This window comes from Mastigoproctus giganteus, chromosome 7 (genome assembly GCF_048544385.1).
Source record: "Mastigoproctus giganteus isolate SK-2022 chromosome 7, ASM4854438v1, whole genome shotgun sequence".
Taxonomy (NCBI): domain Eukaryota; kingdom Metazoa; phylum Arthropoda; class Arachnida; order Uropygi; family Thelyphonidae; genus Mastigoproctus; species Mastigoproctus giganteus.
This window is the reverse complement of record NC_143581.1, coordinates 152512259-152537225: the sequence shown is the minus strand read 5'-3', so window position 1 is coordinate 152537225 and position 24967 is coordinate 152512259. Positions and strand designations below refer to the sequence as shown.

Sequence of the window (24967 nt, the reverse complement as noted above, 5' to 3'; positions counted from 1 at the left end):
ATAAAACTTGAGTTCAATAACTTTATGTAATACATTTTTTTTTTTTTTTTTAATTTCGGGCCCCAAAATTAAGGTGCGTCTTATACATGGGGAAATACAGTAACATTACTAATAGTTTGATACATTCACATGCTACCTCTTTTTAGTATAACTAAATGTATACAATCCTTCCTTCAGTCTTACTAACTTTTCTGACAGGTGCTTTAAAGACAGCAATATCAGCCGAGCACTCTCATGTTTACCACCTACCTAAACATCATTGCTGATCGGGTACACCCTTTTGTGGCAACAGTCTTCCCCTCTGTCGGTGCTGTCTTTCAGCAGGATAATGTGCCATGCCACACCTCCCAGATTCGAGACTGGTTCACATAACATGAGAAAGACTTCCTGGTATTGCCCTGGCCTCCAAATTCCCCAGACATCAATCTCATCGAGCATCTGTGGTTTGTGTTGGAACAGCAACTCTGATCTGCGGCGTCTCAACCATAGACCTTACAGTAGTTAAAGGATCTGCTGGTTACGCGTTGGTACCAGATACCACAAGAGACATTTAGAAATCTTGTAGCATCCATGCCTTGCCGGGTACAAGCTGTTTTGGCTGCACTTGGAGGACCAACATCATATTAGGTAGGTTGTCATAATGTTTTGGCTCATCGGTGCACGTTCCCGTTATAAGAATCAATTTTGAACACCTCTGTGATATTTTTCTAAAACACATTTCTGGAGGTCACAACCAAAAAAACAATAAAAACAATTTGCACTTTCCAGTTTATTAGGCTTTTCTGTTAGCACAATCTATTATAAACAGGTAGTAAACTCGACCTTACTGCATTTGTGTTAATACTGATAACTGGAATTCTGTGGGTTTTTACTTTACGGTATTATGGTGAAATGTGTTCCCCTTCACTGAAATCTTCAATCATATAAAAAACAAATTTTCAGAAACTTCTCTTCATTCCTATTTACTTGTTACAGTGATGAAGGGAAAGAGACCAATGGAAAATGCAAGTGCCTGCAATGCTAGGAAACGAAACAAAATTAATTTAGAAATAAAGATGATTAATTAAGAAGTATGAAGCAGGACAAAGTTTGTCATTTGCTGCACGGAATTACATCTCGCTATTTCGACAGTGAATACTATTTTAAGGGACAGTGCGCTTATAAAAGAACATGTTAAAGGATCAAGTGATCACAAAACAGCATTCAGGTGCTATATCAAAGTGGAAAAGTTATTAACAATATGGATATAAAATCAGATTCAGAAGCAAGTCCCCTGAGTCCAATGGCCATTCAAGCAAAAGCAAGAAGTATTTATGAAGATATTAAGAATAAGTACGGTGAACCCCAAACCAAGTTCGTGGCAAGCAACTGGTGGTTTAATAGGTTCAAGCATTGGGCTGGCTCCAAAACATTAAAGTATGCAGTGAAGTTGCCAGTGCTGATTCTGGAGCTGCAGAGAAATTTTGTGATGTGTTGGAAAAAATTATTGATGAAGGTGGCTATTCAACGCAGCACATTTTTAACGTTGCTCTGTATTGGAAAAAAATGCTGGATCGAACCTACATTGCCAAAGAGGAAAAGACAATGCCAGGTTTCAAGGCTTCAAAAGATATGGCCACGCTCCTGCTTGGGGCTAATGCAGCAGGATATTATAGGTTAATACCACTGCTTGTGTACCATTCTGGAAATCCTCGTGCATTTAAGGGCATCGATAAAGCCACCCTACCCATGCATTTCCGATTGAACCAGGAGAATGGATAACAATATCTCTCTTTGAGGATTGGTTTAAATGCTGCTTCATTCCCGAGGTTTAAAAATATTGTAAAGGCAACAACGTTCCTTTCAAGATTTTGCTTCTATTGGATAATGCTCCTGGATATACTAAGCATCTAGATGATTTCAATTCGAATGTGAAAGCCTTATTTCTACCGCCAAACACAACATCCCTCATCCAACCTATGGATCAGGGTGTTATTTCGAATTTAAAAGCATACTATTTACGCACATTTGCTCAGGCATTGTCTGCAGTAGACTGTGAGAAAAATTTTATGTTAAGAGACTTTTGGAAATCTTACAATATTTACCACACCATCTTAAACATTAATAAGGCCTGGGCGGAAATTACTAAAAGTTATTTAAATGGTACATAAAAGGCTTCGAAGGATTTGAAAAAGATGAATCATATGAAGAGGTTATAGATAAGATTGTAAAGGTTGCAGAGCTACTTCAGTTGGAGGTTGATGCCAAAGGCATGGAGGAGTTAATAGAGAAAGAAGAGAAGGAATTATCTAATGAAGAACTTATTGACTTGCAGGCAGCGATAGTGAAAGAAGAAAATGCTGACGAAGCTCAAGATGAGCGAAATGAGGAGCCAAAACACTTCATCACCAGAGAGATGGCAATGGCATTTCGTGAAATTGCATCGGCAATAGTGAGGTTTGAGAAGATGGATCCTGATAGTGAATGATTCTTAAAAGTTAACAGAGGGGTGAATGATATGCTTGCAAAGAAATCTAGAGGGGTGAATGATATGCTTGCTACAAAGAAATCTACGATGAAAAGAAAAAATGCACTGTCCAGTTATCCATTAATATGTTCTTTTGTAAGGTTGAGCAGCCCACCCCTTCTAAATTTCCACAGCCCTCAACCTGCGCAGCGGTGTACTTATCAGCTGACGACATCGATTCTGGCAACAATGCTCGAGAGGTAAAACTTACTGACTTTATGCCTGTCTCCTCTCTTTTTTTGTAATTTTATAATTTTGAGATTTTTTAAATTGCACGCTTTTGTAATTTTTCCTGTGTATAAGATAAAAAATTTAATAAATACAATAAATAATTCTATTCACATGTTCATTGAACATTTGTTTTTTGATTCAATTCAGCGAGCACATTTGCGAGAGTTGCACAAGCATGGGGGAAATTCCGACTTGTGTAGAGTTTCGTGGAACACCACCTGAGCAGGGCATGAACAGTTAACCCATTGACATCAAGTGGCTCAGTGTGTTATAAGCATAGAAGTCTGCATTCTTTGCCAGAGACTTCTCGTAATCTGCCTTAGCCTCTTAACTTCCTTTGTTACTTGATTATAGACATCATTTATGAGTACCATAGGCTTCTCTATCAACTAATAATTTATATGCCTCGTAATCTGCTTCTTCTTCTCGTAATCTGCCTTAGCCTCTTAACTTCCTTTGTTACTTGATTATAGACATCATTTATGAGTACCATAGGCTTCTCTATCAACTAATAATTTATATGCATCCGATGCATTTTTATTCTCTGCCACTCGTCTCAGTAGTTCATTTGATACCATTTAGGTCTAAACCTTGAACAGTATTTCTTTGTTGGCATGAAAAGCCTAGTAGCTTCTTTGATTATTTCCTTGAATACTTCCCATTTAGAATTTGATGTTGGTAACCTCATCAGTTGGTCCCACTAACCCTTACTAGTAGCCCTTACTAAAGCAGCAGCACCTTTCCCTTTACCATTGGCAGTAGTTGTGTCTTTAATTAAATTCCACATTAGTAGACTTGTGATCTGCCATCCAGTGGGTCCTTTAGCAACAGATCTTGATGCATGAAGAATCACTGCTGATAACCAGATCAAGTTGCCTCTCTAACATGCTGCTGTAGAAAATAATCATCCAATAAATCTACAAAAGTCTTGCTGGTGTATGAGTGACCAACCCACAAATTCCAGTCACTATCTGGAAAGTTAAAATCCTGCATTATGCTCGTCACAGTCATTAGGCCTATCATGCACTGAGACTCAATTTTGTTTTCCCAATGCTTATATCATGCTAAACTGGCTCAGCATTGCACTGGCCACCCGTGTTGATTGGATGCACTGCCTCCAATTTAATATGCTTCTTAACTAAGAGCATAACCCCTCTATCTCTCCTGTGCTTCCTGCATACATTGTATTCCCCATATTCAAATTCAGCATTGCTTATGTCTGAGTGACATGTCTCTGCCATCCCTCTCAGTCTCTCCAGGGCTGAATCCATTGACAAGGCTCTCGTTGTGTTCTTCCTTCTCAGTTTATCAATACCCTGTTAACTTTAACTATCTTTGCCAGGAATTTCTCTTACTGTTTTCATCTCTCTTATACCATCAGTGGCTTTGTTATAAATATACTTATGATTGGCATACAAAAAAAAATTGTGTGCAACATCATGCAGTCAAGCTGTTCAGAAATATGTTTCCTGATAGTGAAATAGCAAAAACACAGTTGTAGAAGAATAAAAACAGAAAACTGTTAATGAAATTTCACGGATAGGGAAAAAAAGAAGTGGGTTACTGCCATCTGTACCAATTTTGATTGCCACAGATGGCAGTAAACAAAGTGATTCTAAGCTTAAGCTACATCCCATTATTATTAGTATTAGTAGTGACAAATGATGCATGAAAGCAAGCTTGTACAGCATCAGCAAAAAAAAAAAAAAAAAAAACCTTTCCATTTCACCCATTCATCTCCTCCAATAGTTTGTCTAGTTCTTCCTTGAATTTATTCAAACTGTCCACTTTCTTATGCCTCCTCATCAATGGCAGTAGTTATGTTAACATTGAGTTTGCTTAATCCATTCAAAGTCTTAAACCCCACAATCAGGTCACCTTGAGGTTGTCACAGACATTCTCTCAGATATGAAAGACAAGCTGTACTTGCTACCTGGGAGTCTAAAACGCTGATGGAACTGATATTCAGGTGACATTCAAGTCAAGTGGACCCAATTTCGGCGAAGTCCGGATGGTCTGCGACAGCCAAATACTCTGCTTGCACCTTCATGATGGTGGGATTCTTACTAATCCTGGGTATAACCTCCATGCACAAGCACACTGTGGGTGACCACCCAGATATGAACCAACGTAAGCAGGAGTCGAGGTGTGGCATCCACACCACATGGAGGAATGTCGCCCTTTTGTGTTTACCAGGCAATACTAGGTGGTAGATGATTCTCATCAACCAGTGCAATACCATCACTTTGCTTATTGGAGGCTTGAAGTGGTGGAACCCATGTTTAGTCTCCAGAGCTAAGTTCCGGTCAACCCTTCCCCGTCTCTTCCATCATGCAGTATGACTGATGATTTTTGAGGTTATGATCAACATCATGGCGAGATCCGATCTTCCTTACATTTCAAGGGTACAGCTCTAAAACAGTGTTCGCAGGCCAGCCGCTAGTTAGTACACCGGACCGACCCTATTGGTAACTCTTTAGGAGGCTTCTGGATCAGATAGTGTATAATCTTGCTACCTCTACTCTGCCAGATAGTAACTGGAGGGAGTCCAAGTAGTGTATATGCAGGGGGCATTACCCATCTGTCGAGGCCATGTTATGTCAAGGATCTGGGTATATTCTTACCATGTGTACACCATATCCAAAAATTTCATTACTTCATATAGCATGTCCCCCCTCCCCCAACTTTTTCTTATTATTGAATACACCATCATCAGCCATTTTCAATCCACTGGAGGATGAAGGCCTCTCCAGCAACTTTCCAGTTCCTTATGTTTTGTGCAATGGCCATCCATTTACTACCCACAAACTCATGAATTTCATCTATCCATCTCCACCGTTGTCTTCCAGGTTTTCTTCTAGCTCCTCTTGGGTACCATTCTGTTATTTTCTTATTCCATCTGTCATCATATCTTCAAGCTATGTGTCCTGCCAAGACCATTTTAGTTCTTTAGTTTTGATAAGAATGTCCTTTACTTGAGTTTGCTGCCTAATCCATGTGTTTCTCTTCTTATCTAACAGTCTGATTCCCAATATAATTCGTTCCATTCTTCGCTGTCTAGTTCTCAGCTTCTCTTCCATTCTTTTGGTGAGTGCCCAAGTTTCACTTCCATAAGTCATGGTGGGGAGTATACATTGCTTCATCATTTTACGTTTCAGACAAACTGGGATATTGTTCTTCAGTATGTGACTATATTTTCTGAATGGTTTCCATCCAAAATTTATTCTTCTCTTGACTTCCAGCCATTTATCATTATTACAGCTATCACTTGTCCCAGATAAGTATATGACTCCACCTTTTCAATTACTGCTTCTTCAATCATTATATCTTTTTCTGTGGCATACTTGTTCGTCATTACTTTTGTTTTAGCCATATTCATCTTTAGTCCGAAATCCTTACTAACTCTGCATAAGTGATTAAGATTTTCCTCTAATTCTTTGGGATCGTGGCTTATGACCACAATGTCATCTGCAAATCGTTTGTGGTTTAGGTACTCTCCATTCACATTGACTCCTTTCTGCGAACAGTCTAATCTCCTGAAATCTTCCTAAAGGGCAGCAGTAAACAACTTCAGAGATATTGCGTCTCCTTTTCGAACTCCTTTCTCAATTTTAAATTTGCTACTGTCTTTGCCTAGTCTAATAAAGGATGTAGCACTCTCATATATTTTCTTCAAAATCATAATATATGGGGTATCTATGCCTTGTCTTTCCAGTGCCCGAAATATTGCCTTATGCTGTATGGAGTCAAATGCCTTTTCATAATCCACAAATGCCAGGCATAATGGTGTTTTATATTCGTTTGCTTTCTCTATTAGCTGTGATATTACGTGAAGGTGATCCATAGTTGAGAATCCTTTCCTAAAGCCAGCTTGCTCTTTCGGTTGATTCTCATCAAGTATTCTTTCTAATCTGTTAGTAATGACCATTGTGAACAACTTGTAGATGTGGATTAACAAGCTAATTGGTCTGTAATTTCTAATTTCTGATTTATCTCCTTTCTTATGCAGCAAAACTATGATTGCATTATTCCACTGCTTAGGCATCAAACCTTTTCTAATGCACTTTGTGAAGAGCCTTGCCAGTTTTTGTGGTGTCTCTTCCTCCCAATTTTAAGAACGCTACAGTGACTTCATCTTCCCCCGGAGCTTTCTGATTCTTCATTTTCTTCAATGCATGTTCTACCTCATCAGGAAGAATATCGGCTATGTTGTATGTGTTGCTACTTTGCAATCCATCTTCCCCACTGCTGGCATCATTCCCCTGCTCCTTGTATAATTCTCTATAGTAGTCTTCTGCTATTTGAATTATGCCTTCTCTGCTATTTGTAAGTACACTATCGCTATTCTTCAGTATCATTTGTCTTTCTGTATTACTGCTCATTGCTGCTGATTTTAGTCCTTTGGTTTCCCTTAATGCTTGTTCTACTTTTCTTGTGTTAAATCTTCTTATGTCCTCCCTGAGTCTCTTTCTAATGGCTTTGCATAACTCAGTATACTCAATTTTCTCCTTGTCAATGTTTATCTTGCTCTTCATTTGTCGCCTTCGGTTCATCATAACAAGTGTTCCTCGACTAATTTTTTCTTCTTTGGATTTCTTTTTCCCTATAGGTTTCTTGGGCTTTATCACTTTCAGAAAGTTGTAATATTTCTTGTTGATATCTTGGACTGAGCAGTCTGCAGAAGCTGAAACTTGTTCTTAAGTTCCAGTACATACTGCTTTTTCACCTCTTCTGTTATCTCAAAGACGTTTGTATTATTTACTCGAATCAGTTTTTTCCTTTCCTTTCCTACATCTATATCAAGTGTGCATCTTACGATTCTGTGATCACTTCCAACATTTACCTTATTGAGGATGGTAACATCATTCACAATATATCTTCTGTTAGTGAGGATGAAGTCAATTTCCTTAGTTGTTAATCCAATTGGAATCTTCCATGTCCACTTTATGTTCACCCTTTTCTTGAAAAAAGTGTTCATTACTGACAATACTTGAGATTCTGCAAATTCCACAAGTCTTTCACCTCTTTCATTTCTTTCACTAATTCCAAAATTTCCTATAGTTCCCCTTTCTGCACTGTTTTGTCTTTTTCCAACCTTAGCATTGAAGTCCCCCATAATAATAGTGTAGTGGGTTTTCTGCTCATCTAGAAGACTCAATTTCAGTGTACATTTCTTCAACCTCTTCATCATCATTGCTCGATGTTGGTGCATAAATCATTATAACCTTTAGCTTGTACCTCTTAGAAATCTTGAATATTAGTCGTGACACCCTTGGTGATGTACTTTTGAATTCCAAAGTGTTGTTTTTTAGATCTTTATGGGCCAGAAACCCAACTCCACTTTCACTGTTTCCATTGGTATACAGCAAATTTCCACTTGATAAACTTAAAAGTGATTCATTTCTTCTTGTTTCAGCCAAACCGATGATATTCCAATTCACATTTTCTAATTCCTTTTCCAGCTCTAATATCCTGTTTTCGCCAATGAGCGATCTTACGTTGAATACACAATGAATTGTCCAACTAATAGAGTAAGCTTATCTGCGAAAAGATCTAAACCTCCTAAACATTTCCTAGTTCATTTCACAAATATACTTGGTTTCAATTCTAATCTCAATGATATCTATTTCCCCCTACAGTCTGCCAAACCCCATGTACTTTTTCTGACAGAATCTCAGTTATCGGTTGATTCAACTACTGCTCACCTCAGTTGCCCAAATTATATGATTGATTCCTTTCGCCTCAAAGGTGGTACTTGTGCATATGTCCGTTCCGATGTTCCCTGTCAGAGACTCAGTAATTTGGAATCTCCTCTTTTCGATCTTCTCTGGCTTAAAATCTGTTTTTATTTTTTTTTTTTATGTAAACCCCAAACACAAGAGGTATTAGAACCTATAGTACTTAGTACTCTGCTTGGGTTGGAGGTTGAGAAGACGAAAGAAGATATTTGTTGACATTTGACTTGAACTTCTGTAGACTGTAATTTTCAGGAAATACGTATTAAGGAAGGTTGTTCCAGAAAACGGCAGTTGAATGAATAAACGAGGAAGATGAAAAGTTGGTTCTGTGAGTTTGGGGTTGGACAGTAAATGGATGTTGACTGGTGGCAGCACGTTTTCGGACTGTTTTGAAAGAGAGAGAGCAGGAATTATAGAAGCCAATTCAGAAGAACAGTGCCCCTGGAAGTATCTGTAGAAGAGGCATGCAGCAGAAACAGTACGTCTATAAGACAGCAAGTGGAGAGATGAATCATTAATTAACCTAATTGCCCTCTTCTGAATGGAATCAGGAAGCCTGAGAGAGATTTTGGGGGCACCACCCCCAGATGTGGGAACAATATTCCATGGCAGGGCCGATTTGCAATTTATAAAGAGTGAGCAGCTGTTTGGAAGAAAAGTAACGCTGAGAGCAAAAGAGAAAACCAAGTTTTTAGATGCAGAGGAAGCAATATTTGTAATGTGCTTGTGCCAAGAGAGATTAGAAGTCGGGGTAATCCCCAAAAGAGATATATCATTTTGCCTAGAAATCGGAGTATCACCAAAGATAAGCATAGGAGCAGAATAATCCCTTTTTGGGAGATATAAGACAAGACTGAGTTTAGAAGGTTTCAAATCAACTAAGTTGTCTTTGCCCCACTGGAGAATTACCTGAAGATCGACATTTAAGGAATTGGTAGCAGATTTTCGAGAAGTTGAAGTTGATTGAGCAGGGTAAGTTTTCTCAAAATGGAAAGTATAATGCAATGTGCTATCATCGGCAAAACTATGGATAGGATTTCCAGTCAATGGAAGAAGGTCATTAATATATAAGAGGAAAAGAGTGGGGGAAAGAACTGAACCTTGGGGGACACCGGCATTAGTGGGGAAGTTAGAAGACAGAGACCCATCTATGCCGACTGGGCTAGCCGGGTGGGTAAAGTACCTGCTTGGCAACCCCAGGGTCGCGGGTTCGAATCCCGCCTCGGGCTTGGATCAAAGTACTGCAAAAACCTTGGGAGGTGCATTATGGCCACAGAAGCCGACGCACCAACAACTACCAAAAAAAAAAAAAAAAAGAGCCATCTACCATCACCCTCAGTGAGCGATCAGAGAGAGAGAGAGAGAGAGAAAACTGGATAACCAATTACTAAAAACAGTTGGCAAACCATAAGATTGAAGCTTGTTTAGAAGACCTTTATGCCAAACACGATCGAAAGCCTTTGAGATGTCAAGAGCAACTACTTGTGTTTCACGAACCTTTCCATTGAATTAGTCCAGAAATGGGTAACATAAGCCAGAATATCACCAGTGGATTGACACTGATGGAATCCATACTGGTGATCGTTGATCAGACAGAAGGCTTCTAGGTAGTTTTAAGAGTTGGCGGTTAATTGATTTCTCCATTACTTTAGAAAGAGCAGAAGTAATTGCAATGGGACGATAATTGGGTGGGAGGGATTTGTCATCCATTTTAGGAACTGGCTGGATATGAGCAAATTTGCAAGCAGAAGGAAAAACACCTTTGGAATAAGAAAGGGAAAAAGGGGGGCAAAGAATAGGAGGAAGTTCAGGAGCACAGGTTTTGAGAACAAGTGGAGAAATACCATCGGGACCTGGAGCTCTCTTAGCATCAAGATTCGTCAAAATCCTTCTGACATCCTTTTGATGGAAGACCACAGGGGAGGTATTGAATGGGGAATGGTGGGAGGTGTTTTACCAAGATCATTAATACATGAGTTGGAAGAAAAATGGGATGCTAGATGGTCAGCTTTATCCTTGGCTGAGGTGACAACAGAACCATCTGGTTTGGATAGAGGTGGGAGCAGAGATGGGCAAAAGTTGCAGCCAATAGCTTTGGCAAGAGACCAGAATGCTTGGCTACCATTAGGGCAAGAAGCAAGTTTTCTACTCTTAGCCTGTTCAAACTCTAGTTTGGACTAATTAATAACTGCTTAACAATTGTTGCAAGCTTTGGTGTAGACAGAAAAGGAAACTGAAGAATTAGAAACAAGCCAATTACGATATGCAACATTCTTCTCTTGGACAGCCCTAGCACATTTATTGGAAAACCAAGGTTTAGATAAAGGACGAGATTTTAAAGTGGAGTGTGGGATAAAGGATTCCATTCCAACAAGAATAATTTCACTGACACGATCTGAGCAGACGTTGCCATCAGAAGTTTTGAAACAGTAATCCGACCAAGGAAAAGAAGAAAAGAAATCTCGCAGATCATCACATTTTGCATTCTTGTAATGCCAAACAACACAAGGTTGGGAATAGCTATGAGATAAAGGCTCCATTGGAGAAGAGACAATCACCAAGTTGTGATCTGAAGTGCCTAAAGGACCTATCACTTCGACTGGGTACTTAGAAAGGTTGTTTGTGAGAAAAAGATCAAGCGTGTAGGCTGTGTGATTAGGATTGTCCGGTATTCTTGTAGGTAAATGAATAATCTGTTCAAGGTCATTAGTAATTGCAAAAGCCTCAGCATCTCGACCAGCTGGGTCGGTGTGACTAGAAAACGGAAGCCAGCTGGAGTTGTGACCATTAAAATCACCAAGGAAAATTACTTCACTGTTAGGAAAGTTGGACTGGAGGAAGTCAAGTTGCAAAGAGAAGAAGTCAAAGAGCTCGAAGTGATTAATGGGGGTTGAGACAACAGATGAATTTGACACAATGAGGTAGAGAGATTTTAAGCCAGAGAAGTTCAAAGAGAGGAGATTCCAAATTGCCAAGTCTCTGACAGGGAATACCAGAATGCATATATGCACAAGTACCACATTTGAGGTGAAAGGAATCATACAGCGAATAATTTGGGCATCTGAGCTGAGCAGTAGTTGAATCAACCGATAACTGAGATTCTGTCAGAAAAGGTACATGGGGTTTGGCAGACTGCAAGTGGAAATGGACATCGTTGAGATTAGAATTGAGACCACGTATATTTGTGAAATGAATTAGGAAGTGCTTGGGAGGTTTAGATCGTTTTGCAGATAAGCTTGCTTATTAGTTTGACAATTCATGGTGAATTCAATAGTAAGAAAAAGTGGGTGGGACATGCTGTATGAAGTAAAGAAATTTTTGGATATGGCGTACACATGGTAAGAATATACCCAGATCCTTGGCATAACGTGGCCTCATCAATGCTCCCCGCATACACACTACTCGGACTCCCTCCAGCCACTATCTGCAGAGTACAGGTAGCAAGATTATACACTAGCTGATCCGAAAGCCTCCTAGAGAGTTGTCAATATGTTCAGTCTGGTATACTAACTGGCGGTCGGCCTCCAAACACCGTTTTAGAGCTGTACCCTCGAAACGTAAGGAATATCTACCTCATTGTGTCAAATTCATCTGTTTTGTCTCTTTGCAACTTGACTTTCTCCAGTCCAAATTTCCTAACAGTGAGGTAATTTACCTTGTTGATTTTAATGTTCACAACTCCAGCTGGCTTCCGTTTTCTAGTCACACAGACCCAACTGGTCAAGATGCTGAGGCTTATGCAATTACTAATGACTTTGCACATTGTTCATTTACCTACAAGAATACTGGACAATCCTAACCATACAGCCAACACGCTTGATCTTTTTCTCACAAACAACCCTTCTAAGTACATGGTTGAAGTGAGTGGTCCTTTAGGTACCTCAGATCACAACTTGGTGATTGTCTCTTCTCCAGTGGAGTCTTTATCTCATGGCTATTCCCAACCTCGTATTGTTTAGCCTTAAAAGAATGCAAAATGGGATGACCTGCGAGATTTCTTCTTTTCCTTGGTCGGATTACTGTTTCAAAACTTCTGATGTCAACGTTTACTCAGATTGGGTCAGTGAAATTATTCTTGTGGGAATGGAATCCTTTATTCCACACTCCACTTTAAAATCTAAACCTTGGTTTTCCAATAAATGTGCTAAGACTGTTCAAGAGAAGAACATTGCATAACGTAATTGGCTTGTTTCCAATTCTTCAATTTCATTTTCTGCCTACACAAAAGCTCGCAACAATTGTAAAGCAGTTATTAATCAGTCCAAACTAGATTTTGAACAGGCTAAGAGTAGAAAACTTGCTTCTTGCCCTAATGGTAGCTGGGCATTCTGGTCTCTTGCCAAAGCTATTGGCTGCAACTTTTGTCCATCCCTGCTCCCACCTCTGTCAAAACCAGATGGTTCTGTTTTCACTTCAGACAGTGATAAAGCTGACCTGCTTTGTTCTTTGCCGCCATTTTTTACTTTCTTATTCCAGTGGTGTTTTTCCTTCTGCTTTGGAAATTTGATTATATCCAGCCAGTTCCTAAAAATGGTGACAAATTCCTCCTATTCAGTTATCATCCCATTGCAATTACTTCTACTCTTTCTAAAGTAATGGAGAATTCAATTAACCAGCAACTCTTAAACTACCTAGAAACCTTCCGTCTGATCAACGATCGCCAGTATGGATTCCGTCAGTGTTGATCCACTGGTGATATTCTGGCTTATTTTACCCATCTATGGACAAATTCAATGGAAAAGTTCAGTGAAACACAAGCAATTGCTCTTGACATCTCAAAGGCTTTTGATCGTGTTTGGCATAAAGGTCTTCTAAACAAGCTTCCATCTTATTGTTTGCCAACTGTTTTTTGTAATTGGTTATCCAGTTTTCTCTCTGGTCATTCACTGACTCTGATGTTAGATGGCTCTTTGTCTTCTAACTTCTCCGCTAATGCTGGTGTTGCACAAGGTTCAGTTCTTTCCCCCACTCTTTACATCTTGTATATTAATGACCTTCTTCCATTGACTGGAAATCCTATCCACAGTTTTACCGATCATGGCACATTGCATTACACTTTCCATTTTGAGACACCTTGCCCTGCTTAATCAGCTTCAACTTCTCGGATATCCTCTACCAATTCCTTAAATGCCGATCTTCAGGTCATTCTCCGGAGGGCAAAGACAACTTAGTTGATTTCAGTCCTTCTAAAACTCAGTCTTGTCTTCTATCTCTCAAAAAGGATTCTTCTGCTCCTATGGTTATCTTTGGTGACATTCCGATTTCTAGGCAAAATTATATAATAAATGGTGAAAATGTAAGCATTTCAACATGAGTAGAGGGATCTGTCTTTCATTTCTTGAGGCTATGCATATAATTTTCAGGTGTTTGGTAGTGCTTCATGCACCACTTATTCAGTAATGAATTGTTGTCCTTATTACACTTCAACTTCACACATTGTAATAAGGATAGCAATTCAGTCACGGAAGAAGTCACACAAGAAGCCGAGAACCATGAAACATTTGAGAATTATTTCTATTTCTTCAAGAAATTAAGGACAGATTATGCTTAGCATTTTAAGAATTCCTCATATTCTGTGAGAGAGTGTTCAGCCAGGTTAGATAAACAAAAACTGAGGTCAGATCTCTTTCTAGTAAAACTTTGGAAATACTCCTGACATCCAAGTCTAGTTATGAACAAATCTTTCACTCAACATTTTTGATGAGGACAAAGTCTGCATTTTTCATGAAGTAGTTAAAATCAGTTTGACATAAAAATCCTAGGTAAACTGGTGTTTGAAAGCATGCCATACTGATTAACAATCCAATATCAGTATTTTAATATAAAATGTTTATTTTCAGTGCCACTTTAATTTCTAGTGGTATAGACTTTAAACACACCTCCTGCTTACAATTACGTAATCTCTAGCCTCTTTGAAAGGTAGAAGTTAGCAGCTAAGCATAAATAATAGTCATCTAGCTGGTTCAAAAATCTGATCCAACTTGATATATTTTCTGCCCACAATTTCCAGGTGGTTTCAAGTTGCCTGAACAGAATTGTGTCATACTTCTCAGAGTTTTGTAAAACTTCAAGGTTATACAGGAAATTGGGATTTGTAAAAGAATTTTGCAGTTGAACAAAATATGAAAAGCACTGTACGATGTGTTTGCTAGTTGTCACTTTAAGAAGGAGGGGGCTTTGTCGATAAATAGGTATCATTATTTATAATATACTAGCAATAGAATACAGAATATTAATGTTCTTCTAAGCTACATTTTGTGTACAATTTATTTTGTAGCAAAATCAGACAAGTATTCTGGAGGAAACCCATATTGCCCACGTCCTACATTTTTGTTTAAATTAAACTACATTTTGTGTACAATTTATTTTGTAGCGAAATCAGACAAGTATTCTGGAGGAAACCCATATTGCCCACGTCCTACTCCGTCATGGCAGAAAGAAATTAGTCATTTTCTTGTACAGTCTACAAAACAGAGTGACAGCGAAAAAACTTCTAGTGAAAGTAGCAGCAATGATGAGAGTAACTCCACAAGGTCTGTTTATAGATATAGATAATTTGGTTTATTTGAAATAATAAATGGAAATGACTTTATTACTCTTGTGGAATTTTAAATTTAGCATTTACTGATAATACATTACAAAAATATAACCAGTTGCCTTTACTATTCGAAGTGTGATTTAAAAAAAAAAAAAAAAAAAATGGCTGTTTTGAAGTTAGTTGGATTTTTTGACCTCTGTTATCTAACATTGATGTATATATTAAAGTACACTAATTAGGCACCACAACTGCCTAAATATTGTGTATACTATGGGTATACTTCAAGACTGTTGTCGAAAAAAGGAATGGAGTCTATCAGAGCATGGAGTCTGTTTTGATACTTGCATATGCTATGGCCATTTGGTTTAGACTTGCTAATTTCTGCATAGCCTCCACAGATTGACAGGTCTAAACAAAATGCAAATTAACATATTTTATTTTTTGATTTAAACTCTAGTTGCTCAGAGGATAGTGGCCATGACATATATATTATGTTTATACATTCAGTGATCATTGAATTGTGACTACCTACCTAATACCCTGTTGTGCCACTGTTCGCTTAGGCATTGACTCCACTAGACGTCTGACCAACCCCAGGGGCTCATATCTGGTAGTATGGGCTTGGCACACCCAGGGGCCTGAGCTGGATATCATCATTCTTTTCTTCTCTTCCTTGGTGATTCCTTTCTACTTCTTTTTCTCTCTCTCTCTCAGGGTAACTCGGGAATGGGTGTTTTTTTTTTTTTTTTTTTGGCTGGTGCAGCATAAGCCTCAGGCTTCCTCGCACCATATGGCTGATAATAATAAATAATAATAAGACACCCATAGGGATCTGCAGCAGGTGCATGCAAAATTGCCTGCATGGCTTTCCACAGCATCGAAATAGATGATATTGCATCCAGTGTGCTGGAGTCGGCTCACACGAGTCGGTTGTTAAACCGACAGTGGCTATAAACTGTAGAGTGGCATTTAGGCAATAAGTTTATACTGTATATGGTGACATGGAAAATCCAGCAGGGCGTGCTTATTTTGGCACCCTTTGTGCTTCCTTTCCCCATGTGGCAGCCCGTGTAGGGATTATCTCGGCTAGCAATTTTACAGGAATATTTCCAACAAACACCCTGCTTCAGTCCCATCACGTTTTCAAGTGTTGTTAGTCTGCTGGGGTGAAAATTACCATAGCAAAATTAACTAATTATTTCTATTCTATCTACAAATTTGAAACTCTCAATATACATAAACAGAAGTGTTTTCTTTGAGGTCCCAAGTCCCATTCAGAAAAATCTAGTAATTAACGTGTAAACAGCAAAAGTACTCATTTTCTAATTATTCCCAAGAAAAACAGAGGCATTGACTTTGATTATAGAACACACGACTGAATTTGTTTGAGTAATAAACATAACCAAAAGAATTGCAACAAATTGTTTTTGAAAAACAAAAAGATCTTACTTCTTTTATTCAATGTGTATTGCATCTACTAACAAAATCAAGGCAATTCATCTATTCAAAGCCACACTGGAAACAGAAAAAACTGGTGTAAAACTGATAACACTACGTTGCACATTTAATAAAAGAAAAATTTGTTTTATATTGTAATTGTTTTTAGGGAACAGTATCAGTACAGCATGTTTTCTGGATGTATATTTTTACTTCTAATGAAATTTCCAGAAAATATTTCTTTTGATAGCTGCATTATAAACTTAGAAAACTGGTGTCAAAGGAACTTTGCATGAACGTTCAGAAAATGAAACAGTAGCGGTGGTGTAACTAGGATTTTTTGTCAGACATTCACAAAAAAGGCACCATTTGCCTAATGCTAATCTACCTATTATTTTTGGTTTTGAATAAGAAGTGCCTGCATATCTGTATTACAAAAATATTATATTAAATGTGTAAATAATTACAAACTATTTTATAAATGCTTATTTTATTAATATATTTAGTACGTTTTTTTTATTCATTACATATATATTGATATGTTGTATAAAATATAAGCAGTATCTATACAATTAAGAAAATAAACATATAAAACAAAATGAACTGCATAACCGATTAATTATAGATATAAAAGTTAATATTTTTAAAAACATTGAATAAATACTTAAGTTGTACAATGTACCAGGTGGTTATAAAATAAGTTTCCCTATTCAGGAGACCCTAGTGTAAAAACAGAGATAGCACTGTGAAAATTGGTGGGTATGTCATTTAGGGTATGGGGGAAGTACCTTTGTAGTATTGAACACTATGAATTCATTCCTCAAGGTGCCAGTGTGAATAATTAAAGGCAAATGCACAAGTTGACTGATCCGACCGGGCTAGCCAGGTGGGTAAAGTGCCTGCCTGGCAACCCAAAGGTCGCGGGTTCAAATCCCGCCTCGGTCTTGGATCAAAGTACTGCAAAAACCTTGGGAGGTGCACTATGGCCACAGAAGCCGATGTGCCAACAACTACCCAAAAAAAAAAAAAAAAAAAAAAAGTTGACTGTAAGTTGTTGCACAAAATAGTTTGTTAAGCACAATGTTGTTGTATTGCTATGTCTCCCATACTTGCCTAACCTCTCACTATGCAATTCCCCCCATCCCAAAATGAAACAACATTTATGAGTCTGCAACACATTGAAGAGGAGGTTATTGATGCAACTTAAGAAGCTCTTTGTGATATCCATCCACAGCTGCTACCAGCAATTGTACCAGCAGTAACTGTGTCTAGGATTAGTTATGTTTAATATGTGAGTCTGTTAACTTTTTGACTGTATTCTGTATATAATACACAGTACCACATTAAACATGTGACTGTGTATCAGATTATACACTGCACCTCACAGTGAAAGCAATACTGGTCTTAAAAAAGACATTTTTAATAATGGTCATTACATAGTCATATAATATGTTAGATTCCACAACAATGTTTCTTTCATGTCTTTTTTATTATTATTATTATATGTAACTTGGTTGCTTGGCTAAAAATAAATTTATCTAGACTCTAAAGGCCTTCCTCACTAAGTATTTAATTCTCCCCCCCTCTTATTTCCTGTGAATCATGTAGACTGCATTAATTCTGTTGAAAGTCCTTGGGAAGTTATTTGCAATGCAGCAACATCCTAAAACATTAAATTAATAGCATCAGATATCTGTGCTACTTGAAACGGAATAATCAAACCAGTGTTTTTTGGAGAAGAGAGACAGTTCAAGAGTGTCCACTTCTTGGGTTATCTTCATTATTGTCTCTTTCATGTTTGAATTTAGCATCATTTGAATTCAAGGTCTCAAATATGAAAGAGCATTGTCACCAAATGTTTTCTCCATGTCGTCAAAATTTCTGTGAGTTAATCCTTTCTTATGCAAACCTAGAGTAACTTGGATTATTTAGTAATTATAGTATAATTGCTAAAAGTCTGTCATACTGAGTTCACCAGCATCAAAATCATCTCCCATATATTAGAATACAGTTGCCCAAAGGCCAGGTCTGGGCCTCAACAAGGTTTTGCCCAGGTCCCAGAAGAATTTTTAAAATTATTGCTAGTCAAATTAGAGACAAAATATGGAATTATAGCTTTGCATGCACTCCAACATTCTGATATACAAATATGACACAGCTGCAAGTGTTTTGAGATCATATCTTGAAGTTTAAATAGTAAAAGTTCTTATTTCTTATTAAACTTAAATGCTGCAATTTAGTTAAGTTACTTTGGGGGGGGGGAAGACACTAGCAGCTTTATTAGCTCTTCAGGAGCAAAACAGTACAACATTAAACCACCCTTTTCCTTACCTGGACCACAGAGTCTCAGAAAATTACCAATGCAGCCCTTTTACATAAAAATTGTGCACCTCTCTATTAGAACAAAATAATTAGATGAACAATTTCATTACTCTCTAATAACAACTTTAATAATATATCCAGTTTATCAGTTATTTGGTATGGTGAACATAACAGTAACCACTGCAGTTCACTGTGGTGGCATATAAGGTCCACAATGGGGGGATCCAGTGAAATAATTGATATTAGCATTACCAAGGGCACATGATGCAAGAAAGCAAGCTTATATAGCATCAGCCAAAAAAAAAACCTTATTTCACCCATCCCCTCACTCCAAATTTTTGTCAAGTTCTGCCTTGAATCTATTTAAGCTATCAACTTCTACAACGACAGATGGAAGTTTGTTCCAGCAATCAACCACCCACTGGCTAAAGGCAAACGTCCGCACATCTATTATCCTACAACCGTCTTTCCTCAATTGGAATTTATGCCCTCTCAGGCGATTATTCTGAGCAAGAGGAAGAATCCCATCAGCATTGAGCATGCTCAAACCATTCAAGCCTTTATACACCTCAATCAGATCACCTCGCAGGTGCCTAGTCTCCAGACATTGTAATTTGCAGAACTTAAGCCTTTCTTCGTAAGAGCAACCCTTTGTTCTGTTCACTAATCTTGTTACCCTTCACTGTACTCGTTCCAACAGCTCTACATCCTTCTTAAAATGAGGCCTCCAGACCTGTATACAGTACTCAAGGTGTGGCCTAACCATTGTCTTATACAAAGGGATAATCACCTCCTTATTCCTGCTAGAAAAATTCCTGTATATCATTGACAAGACACCATGAGCTATTCTAGCAGACCGTTTGCTCTACTCAGAAAACTTAATGTCTGCCTGCACAAAAACCCCCAGGTCCTTTTCATTCTCTACCACTGTCAATGTGGTACCACAGAGTTGATACGTTACTGTGGGATTACTGCTTCCCATATGTAGTACTTTACATTTGTCAATGTTAAACTTCATTTGCCACCTCTCAACCCATCTGCTCAATTTTTCTAGATCCTGTTGTAGCAGTGTACTGTCATTAGTGTCATTAACAACCCTGCCAACCTTCATATCATCTGCAAATTTGGACATTAAACCTGATATACCATCATCAATATCATTTATAAATACAGAAAACAACAATGAACTCAGAGGGACTCAACTGATAACATTAGTCCCCAATGAGGAGTGTCCATTGATTACCACTCTCTGTTTTCTCCCACTCAACCAGCCCTTTATCCATTGGAGGCAGCAATTTGCCTCCAATGCCACACTGCTCCAATTTGTGCAGCAGTCTTCCATGTGCAACAGTATCAAAGGCCTTTCTAAGATCCAAATGTATGATATAAAACTTATTCTTTGCATCCAGTTCCTTTGTGACTACATCATAGTATCCAATCAAATTTGTCAGACAAGACTTCCCCTTAACAAACCCATGCTGTGTCCGAGCTACAGCTGAAGTCTTGTCTAAATGATCTTGCAATGCTTCTTTAACCAGTGCCTCCATTAATTACCTGTGTCTCCCTTTGATCCTCCTTTGTGGATTGGGGTCACATTTGGTCCATGGGTACCTCCCCTGGGTCCAGGGAAGCTCTCATAATTACGGCTAAGGGTTTGTTTACTTTCTTTGCCACCTCCTTTAACATAACTGGATAAATTCCATTGACCCCAGTTGCCTTTCTTATGTTTATCTTCAACAATTTCTCCTCCACTTTACTCTCAGTTATTACAAGATTATCTAGCTTACTGCCAGATTTGAATACACCTCTGGCATTCCCCTCCTTGAATAACTCCTCATGTGTGGATGTAGATGCAAAATATTCATTTAGTTTGTTAGCTACCTGAGCAGGATCATCAACAGTTGAACCATCGATATCAAGTGGAACAATCTCATTCATCCCCTCCCTTCTAGAGTTTACATAAGTAAAGAACTCTTTGCTGTTTTTCTTTGCATCCTTTGCAAAAGATTTCTCATAATCTGCCTTCGCCTGCCTAACCTCCTTTGTAACTTGGTTACAGACCAGCTGATATCTATCATAGGCTTCTGTGTCACATGTTAATTTATATATCCCATGCATTTTTCTTCTCTGTCACATGTCTAATTAGTTCATCTGACATCCATTTATGCCTAAATCTTGAACAATATTTCTTTGTTGGTATGAAAAGCCTAGTAGCTGCCAAGATTAATTCTTTGAATGCTTCCCATTTTGAATTTGCTGTTGGTAACATCATCAGTCAGTTGGTCTCAACGTATAGAATTTAAAAACTGTCTCAGACCACCGTAGTCGCCTTTACGAAAGCAAAAACCCTTCCCTTTACCCCTAATGGTAGTTACCTCTTTGAGTAAATCCCACTTCAGAACACTGTGATCAATGCCACCTAATGGTTCCTTTATTTGCGGATTCTTGATGCATGAAGAATCATTACTGATAATAAGATCAAGAGTATTACTCCCTCTAGTTACCTCCTGAACATGCTGCTGTAGAAAACAATCATCCAATAAATCCACAAAAGCCTTGCTAGTGTGTGAGTGACCAACCCACAAATTCCAGTTAATATCTGGGAAATTAAAATCCCCTATTATAAGACACTGATTTACTGACCCACTCTGTTTCTTTGCACAATTGCTCATTATACTCATCAGATTCATTTGGCCTATAACACACACCTACTCTCATTTTTCCTTTCCCAGTGCTTATGTCACACCAAACAGACTGAACATTGCATTGTCCACCAACATCAATTGGATGGCACTTCCTTAGATTTTGTGTTTCTTAATTAACAGCCTAACCCCTCCTCCCTTTCTGTCCTGTCTATCCTTTCTGTACATTGTACTCCCCAAATTCCAGTTCTCCACTGCTTATGTCTGTGTGACACCATGTCTCTGATTTCCCAACAATATCTGCCTTTGATGTCTTGACTAGCACTTCAAGCTCATCGAATTTATTAACTATACTCCTAACATTGGTGTACATGCACCTGTTTTTACTCTTAGTTACCCTAACACAGCCCATGTATTTACTTGTTCCACTATGACTCCCAGCAGTCCTGGAAATCCCCTTTGCCTTGCTTTCCAGCTGCTGCTGAATTATATTTCAATAGAAGTAGTGCAAGAATCACTTTTACCTCTGCCAGCGGCTACTGTTAATCTGTTAGTCCATGTATCCCCCCCCCCAAGGTAGCAGGTTTCCGACCCATCTAACTCTGCCTTGATAGCATCAGCAAATATTCGTGCACCCTTTCTATTTAAGTGTATCCCATCCCTGTAGAAGCAGTCTGTCCTGTTAACAAGCACAGACCAGGCTGAGAAAAATTCTACCCCTTGTGCCTTGCACAGTCTCTCCAGGGCCGAATTGATTGACAAGTCTCTCATCATATACTCCTATCGTGTCTGGGCAGAATTGCAGACATGTTTATTTATTTATAAACATGTCTGCAATTCTGCAGAGATGTTTATTTATTTATTTGGTACAATGCATACATTACAGTGATGAGTACCAGAGAATTTAACATGAATATACAATAATCAATAATATGAGACTGATTACAGCTATGAAAAAATATAATAATAAGATAGATAATGCAAAAATTGAAAGGCTAAATACTTTTGATTAGGCTTCTTGGTACATCATACATAGCTGCAAACTCTCCTGATTTACAATGGAGAATCCATCTATTTGACCCCTTTTCCATATTGCCATTGTAAGGTTGGTATTGTAGAGATTTTCTTGTCTTTCACAAAAAAAAAAAAAATAACAAAACTGCCTTAAAATCAGATTTTTATTAAAATCAATTTTTTATTAATTTTGTTAATTTAGAAAATTATAAACATGATAAATACCTGAGAACAGTTTTCCAAAATTGTTTGGTAAACCATAAAGAAATGGAAGAGGGATAAACTTTATTCTGCAGGGATAGTAGCCTTTCTTGATTCAGATTAAGAAATTAATTCAGAAAGCAGCAAAGGTTAATAAAACGAAATATTATTAAAAACCAATATAGCTATGGATTTTTTTTCCAAAAAAAAATTACACAAATTTCACATTTTCAACTCCAAAGTTGCATTGCCAATAGAAATACAAGTGAAATCACCACCTTCCCCTGTCATGGTGTATTCAGAAGTAAGAAAAGGTGGCAAGTACATGCTATATGAAGTAATGAAATTTTTGGATATGACCTACACATGCTAAGGATATAACCAGCTCCTTGACATAACACGGCCTTGACAATGCTCCCACATACACACTACTCAAGACTCCCTCCAATCTGGCAGAGTAGAGGCAGCAAGATTATACACTAGCTGATCCAGAAGCCTCATAGAGAGTTATCAATAGGTTTAGTCCGGTGGGCTATCTAGAGGCCACCCTACGAACATCATTTTAGAGCTACCCTCGAAGAGAGTCAATAAATTAGTAAAGGCCACTCATTTACAGTTACAAAAAAAACAATGAGCGATAAATGCAGAGACAGTCCATGTTGAATGTCAAAACCGGTTGACACAGTGAAACTTTATTACATGGTAAAAAGAGAGAGTGATTAGTATGCTATGTGATCTAATGAAGCTTTACGACTTAAAATATTTAATACACTCATAGCAAAAGCTCAATGACTTTATAGTAAATTTTGATAAATTGTAGACTTAATTTGGCATTGTTGAGCGTTGGAGAATATTCACCCAGTTGATGGGGACTGACTTCAGCTCTTCTCTTTCTGATACAGTTTTGGAAACATTCTTGATAGCCTCTGAACAGCAGTGTCATTGTTATAAACAAAACTTTGACTCGGCATTTCCAAAGCTGCACAAAGTCTGCTATAGCTTCTTTCTTGAAGCAATCATAATCATTTGGTTTTTAACAGACTAATAGGTCAAAATATCAATATCAAAAATTCACAACATAAAAATGACAGGTAAACTAATATTTAAAAGGATACTGTACTGATAAACAATTCTGTGACTATTTTAATATAAAATATCAGTGAAATTTAATTTTTAATGCAATGCAGACTTAAAAAAAACTCCCTTTTGTCCTCCTCCCCATTTTTTTTTTTTTTTTTTTTTTTGAAAGTTGGTAGCTATGATGATAGGTCAGTAGCACAATTAACAAAAAAAAATTGTGAGAATGAAGCTTGATTTTAAGTTAACCACTGAGGAAAGCTTATGTATGTGAAGTATGTAAACCAATTTTTAATGATAATGATCTTTTGTTCTATAACTGTGATTTTTATGATTAAACAACTTTGCATATATTTTTTTATTTTTATAGAGATGAAACAGCTGCAGAAGCAGAAAAGTTTGTTAAGAATGGAATGATTTCTGATGATGATGACAACAATGATGATGCAAAGTGACACTATAGAAAGAAACTGAATTGGAAAAAGCAAGAGAAAATGTTACTGTAGTTTTCCTACCTTGATTTTGTAAATAATCATTTCAAATAAAGAATGCTGATTAATATATTTCCCTGAATTTGATCATAATATTTAAGGATATGTTTAAGTCATAAAAATTATCTCTATAAAATATAGTAATTTTAAATATTTTGCATGTTAATTAGTATTGACAATATATACTAATTTAGAAATGCATCTGAAGAGAACAATTTATATATCCCTTGGTAGAATTAATCTTATATTTCCAAAAAGACCCTAACTCATATGCCGATCATTTGTATTGCTAAAATAATTTTAGCACACAGTATTCATATTTAGTATTAGTAGTAGCGGATGATACATGCAAGGAAGAAACTACTTATCATTTGTCCGTCCTTCTCTAATAACCTGTCTTATCGCACTTCAATCAATTCAAACTACTCACTTCCACAAAAACGATGAAAGTTTTTCCCAACAATTAATTATTCCATTTAAAGCAATTTCTACACTCTGGGAACCTGCAACCATCTTTTTACAATTAAAATTTATGTCCCCTTGTGTGCATCTTCCAAGAAAAAGTAAGGATGCCATCAGTGTTTAGTTTACTCAATACATTTAAAACCTTAAACACTTCAATCAGGTCTCCTTGCAGGTGCCTAGTTTCCAGATATGCAATTTACAGAACTGAAGTCTTTCTTGGTAAGAATATTCTTTTGTGTCCTTGAACAATTTTGTTGCTCTTCTTTGCACCCATTGCAACAGATCCACATCCATTTTAAAATGAG

General features: G+C 37.6%; 1 protein-coding gene across 1 annotated transcript in view; it reads left to right on the top strand.

Annotated features, from left to right (window-relative positions):
- Positions 1–24265, top strand: part of LOC150083265 (PCNA-associated factor-like) — a 73013-nt gene extending 48748 nt beyond the window's left edge. Inside the window, exons 3-4 of the mRNA XM_090377135.1 lie at positions 14849–15008; positions 24077–24265. Coding sequence (XP_090233261.1) covers positions 14849–15008; positions 24077–24161 — 245 coding nt within the window. The 3' untranslated portion in view covers positions 24162–24265. The remainder of the gene's footprint in view (positions 1–14848; positions 15009–24076) is intronic.
- The last annotated feature ends 702 nt before the right edge of the window (positions 24266–24967 follow it).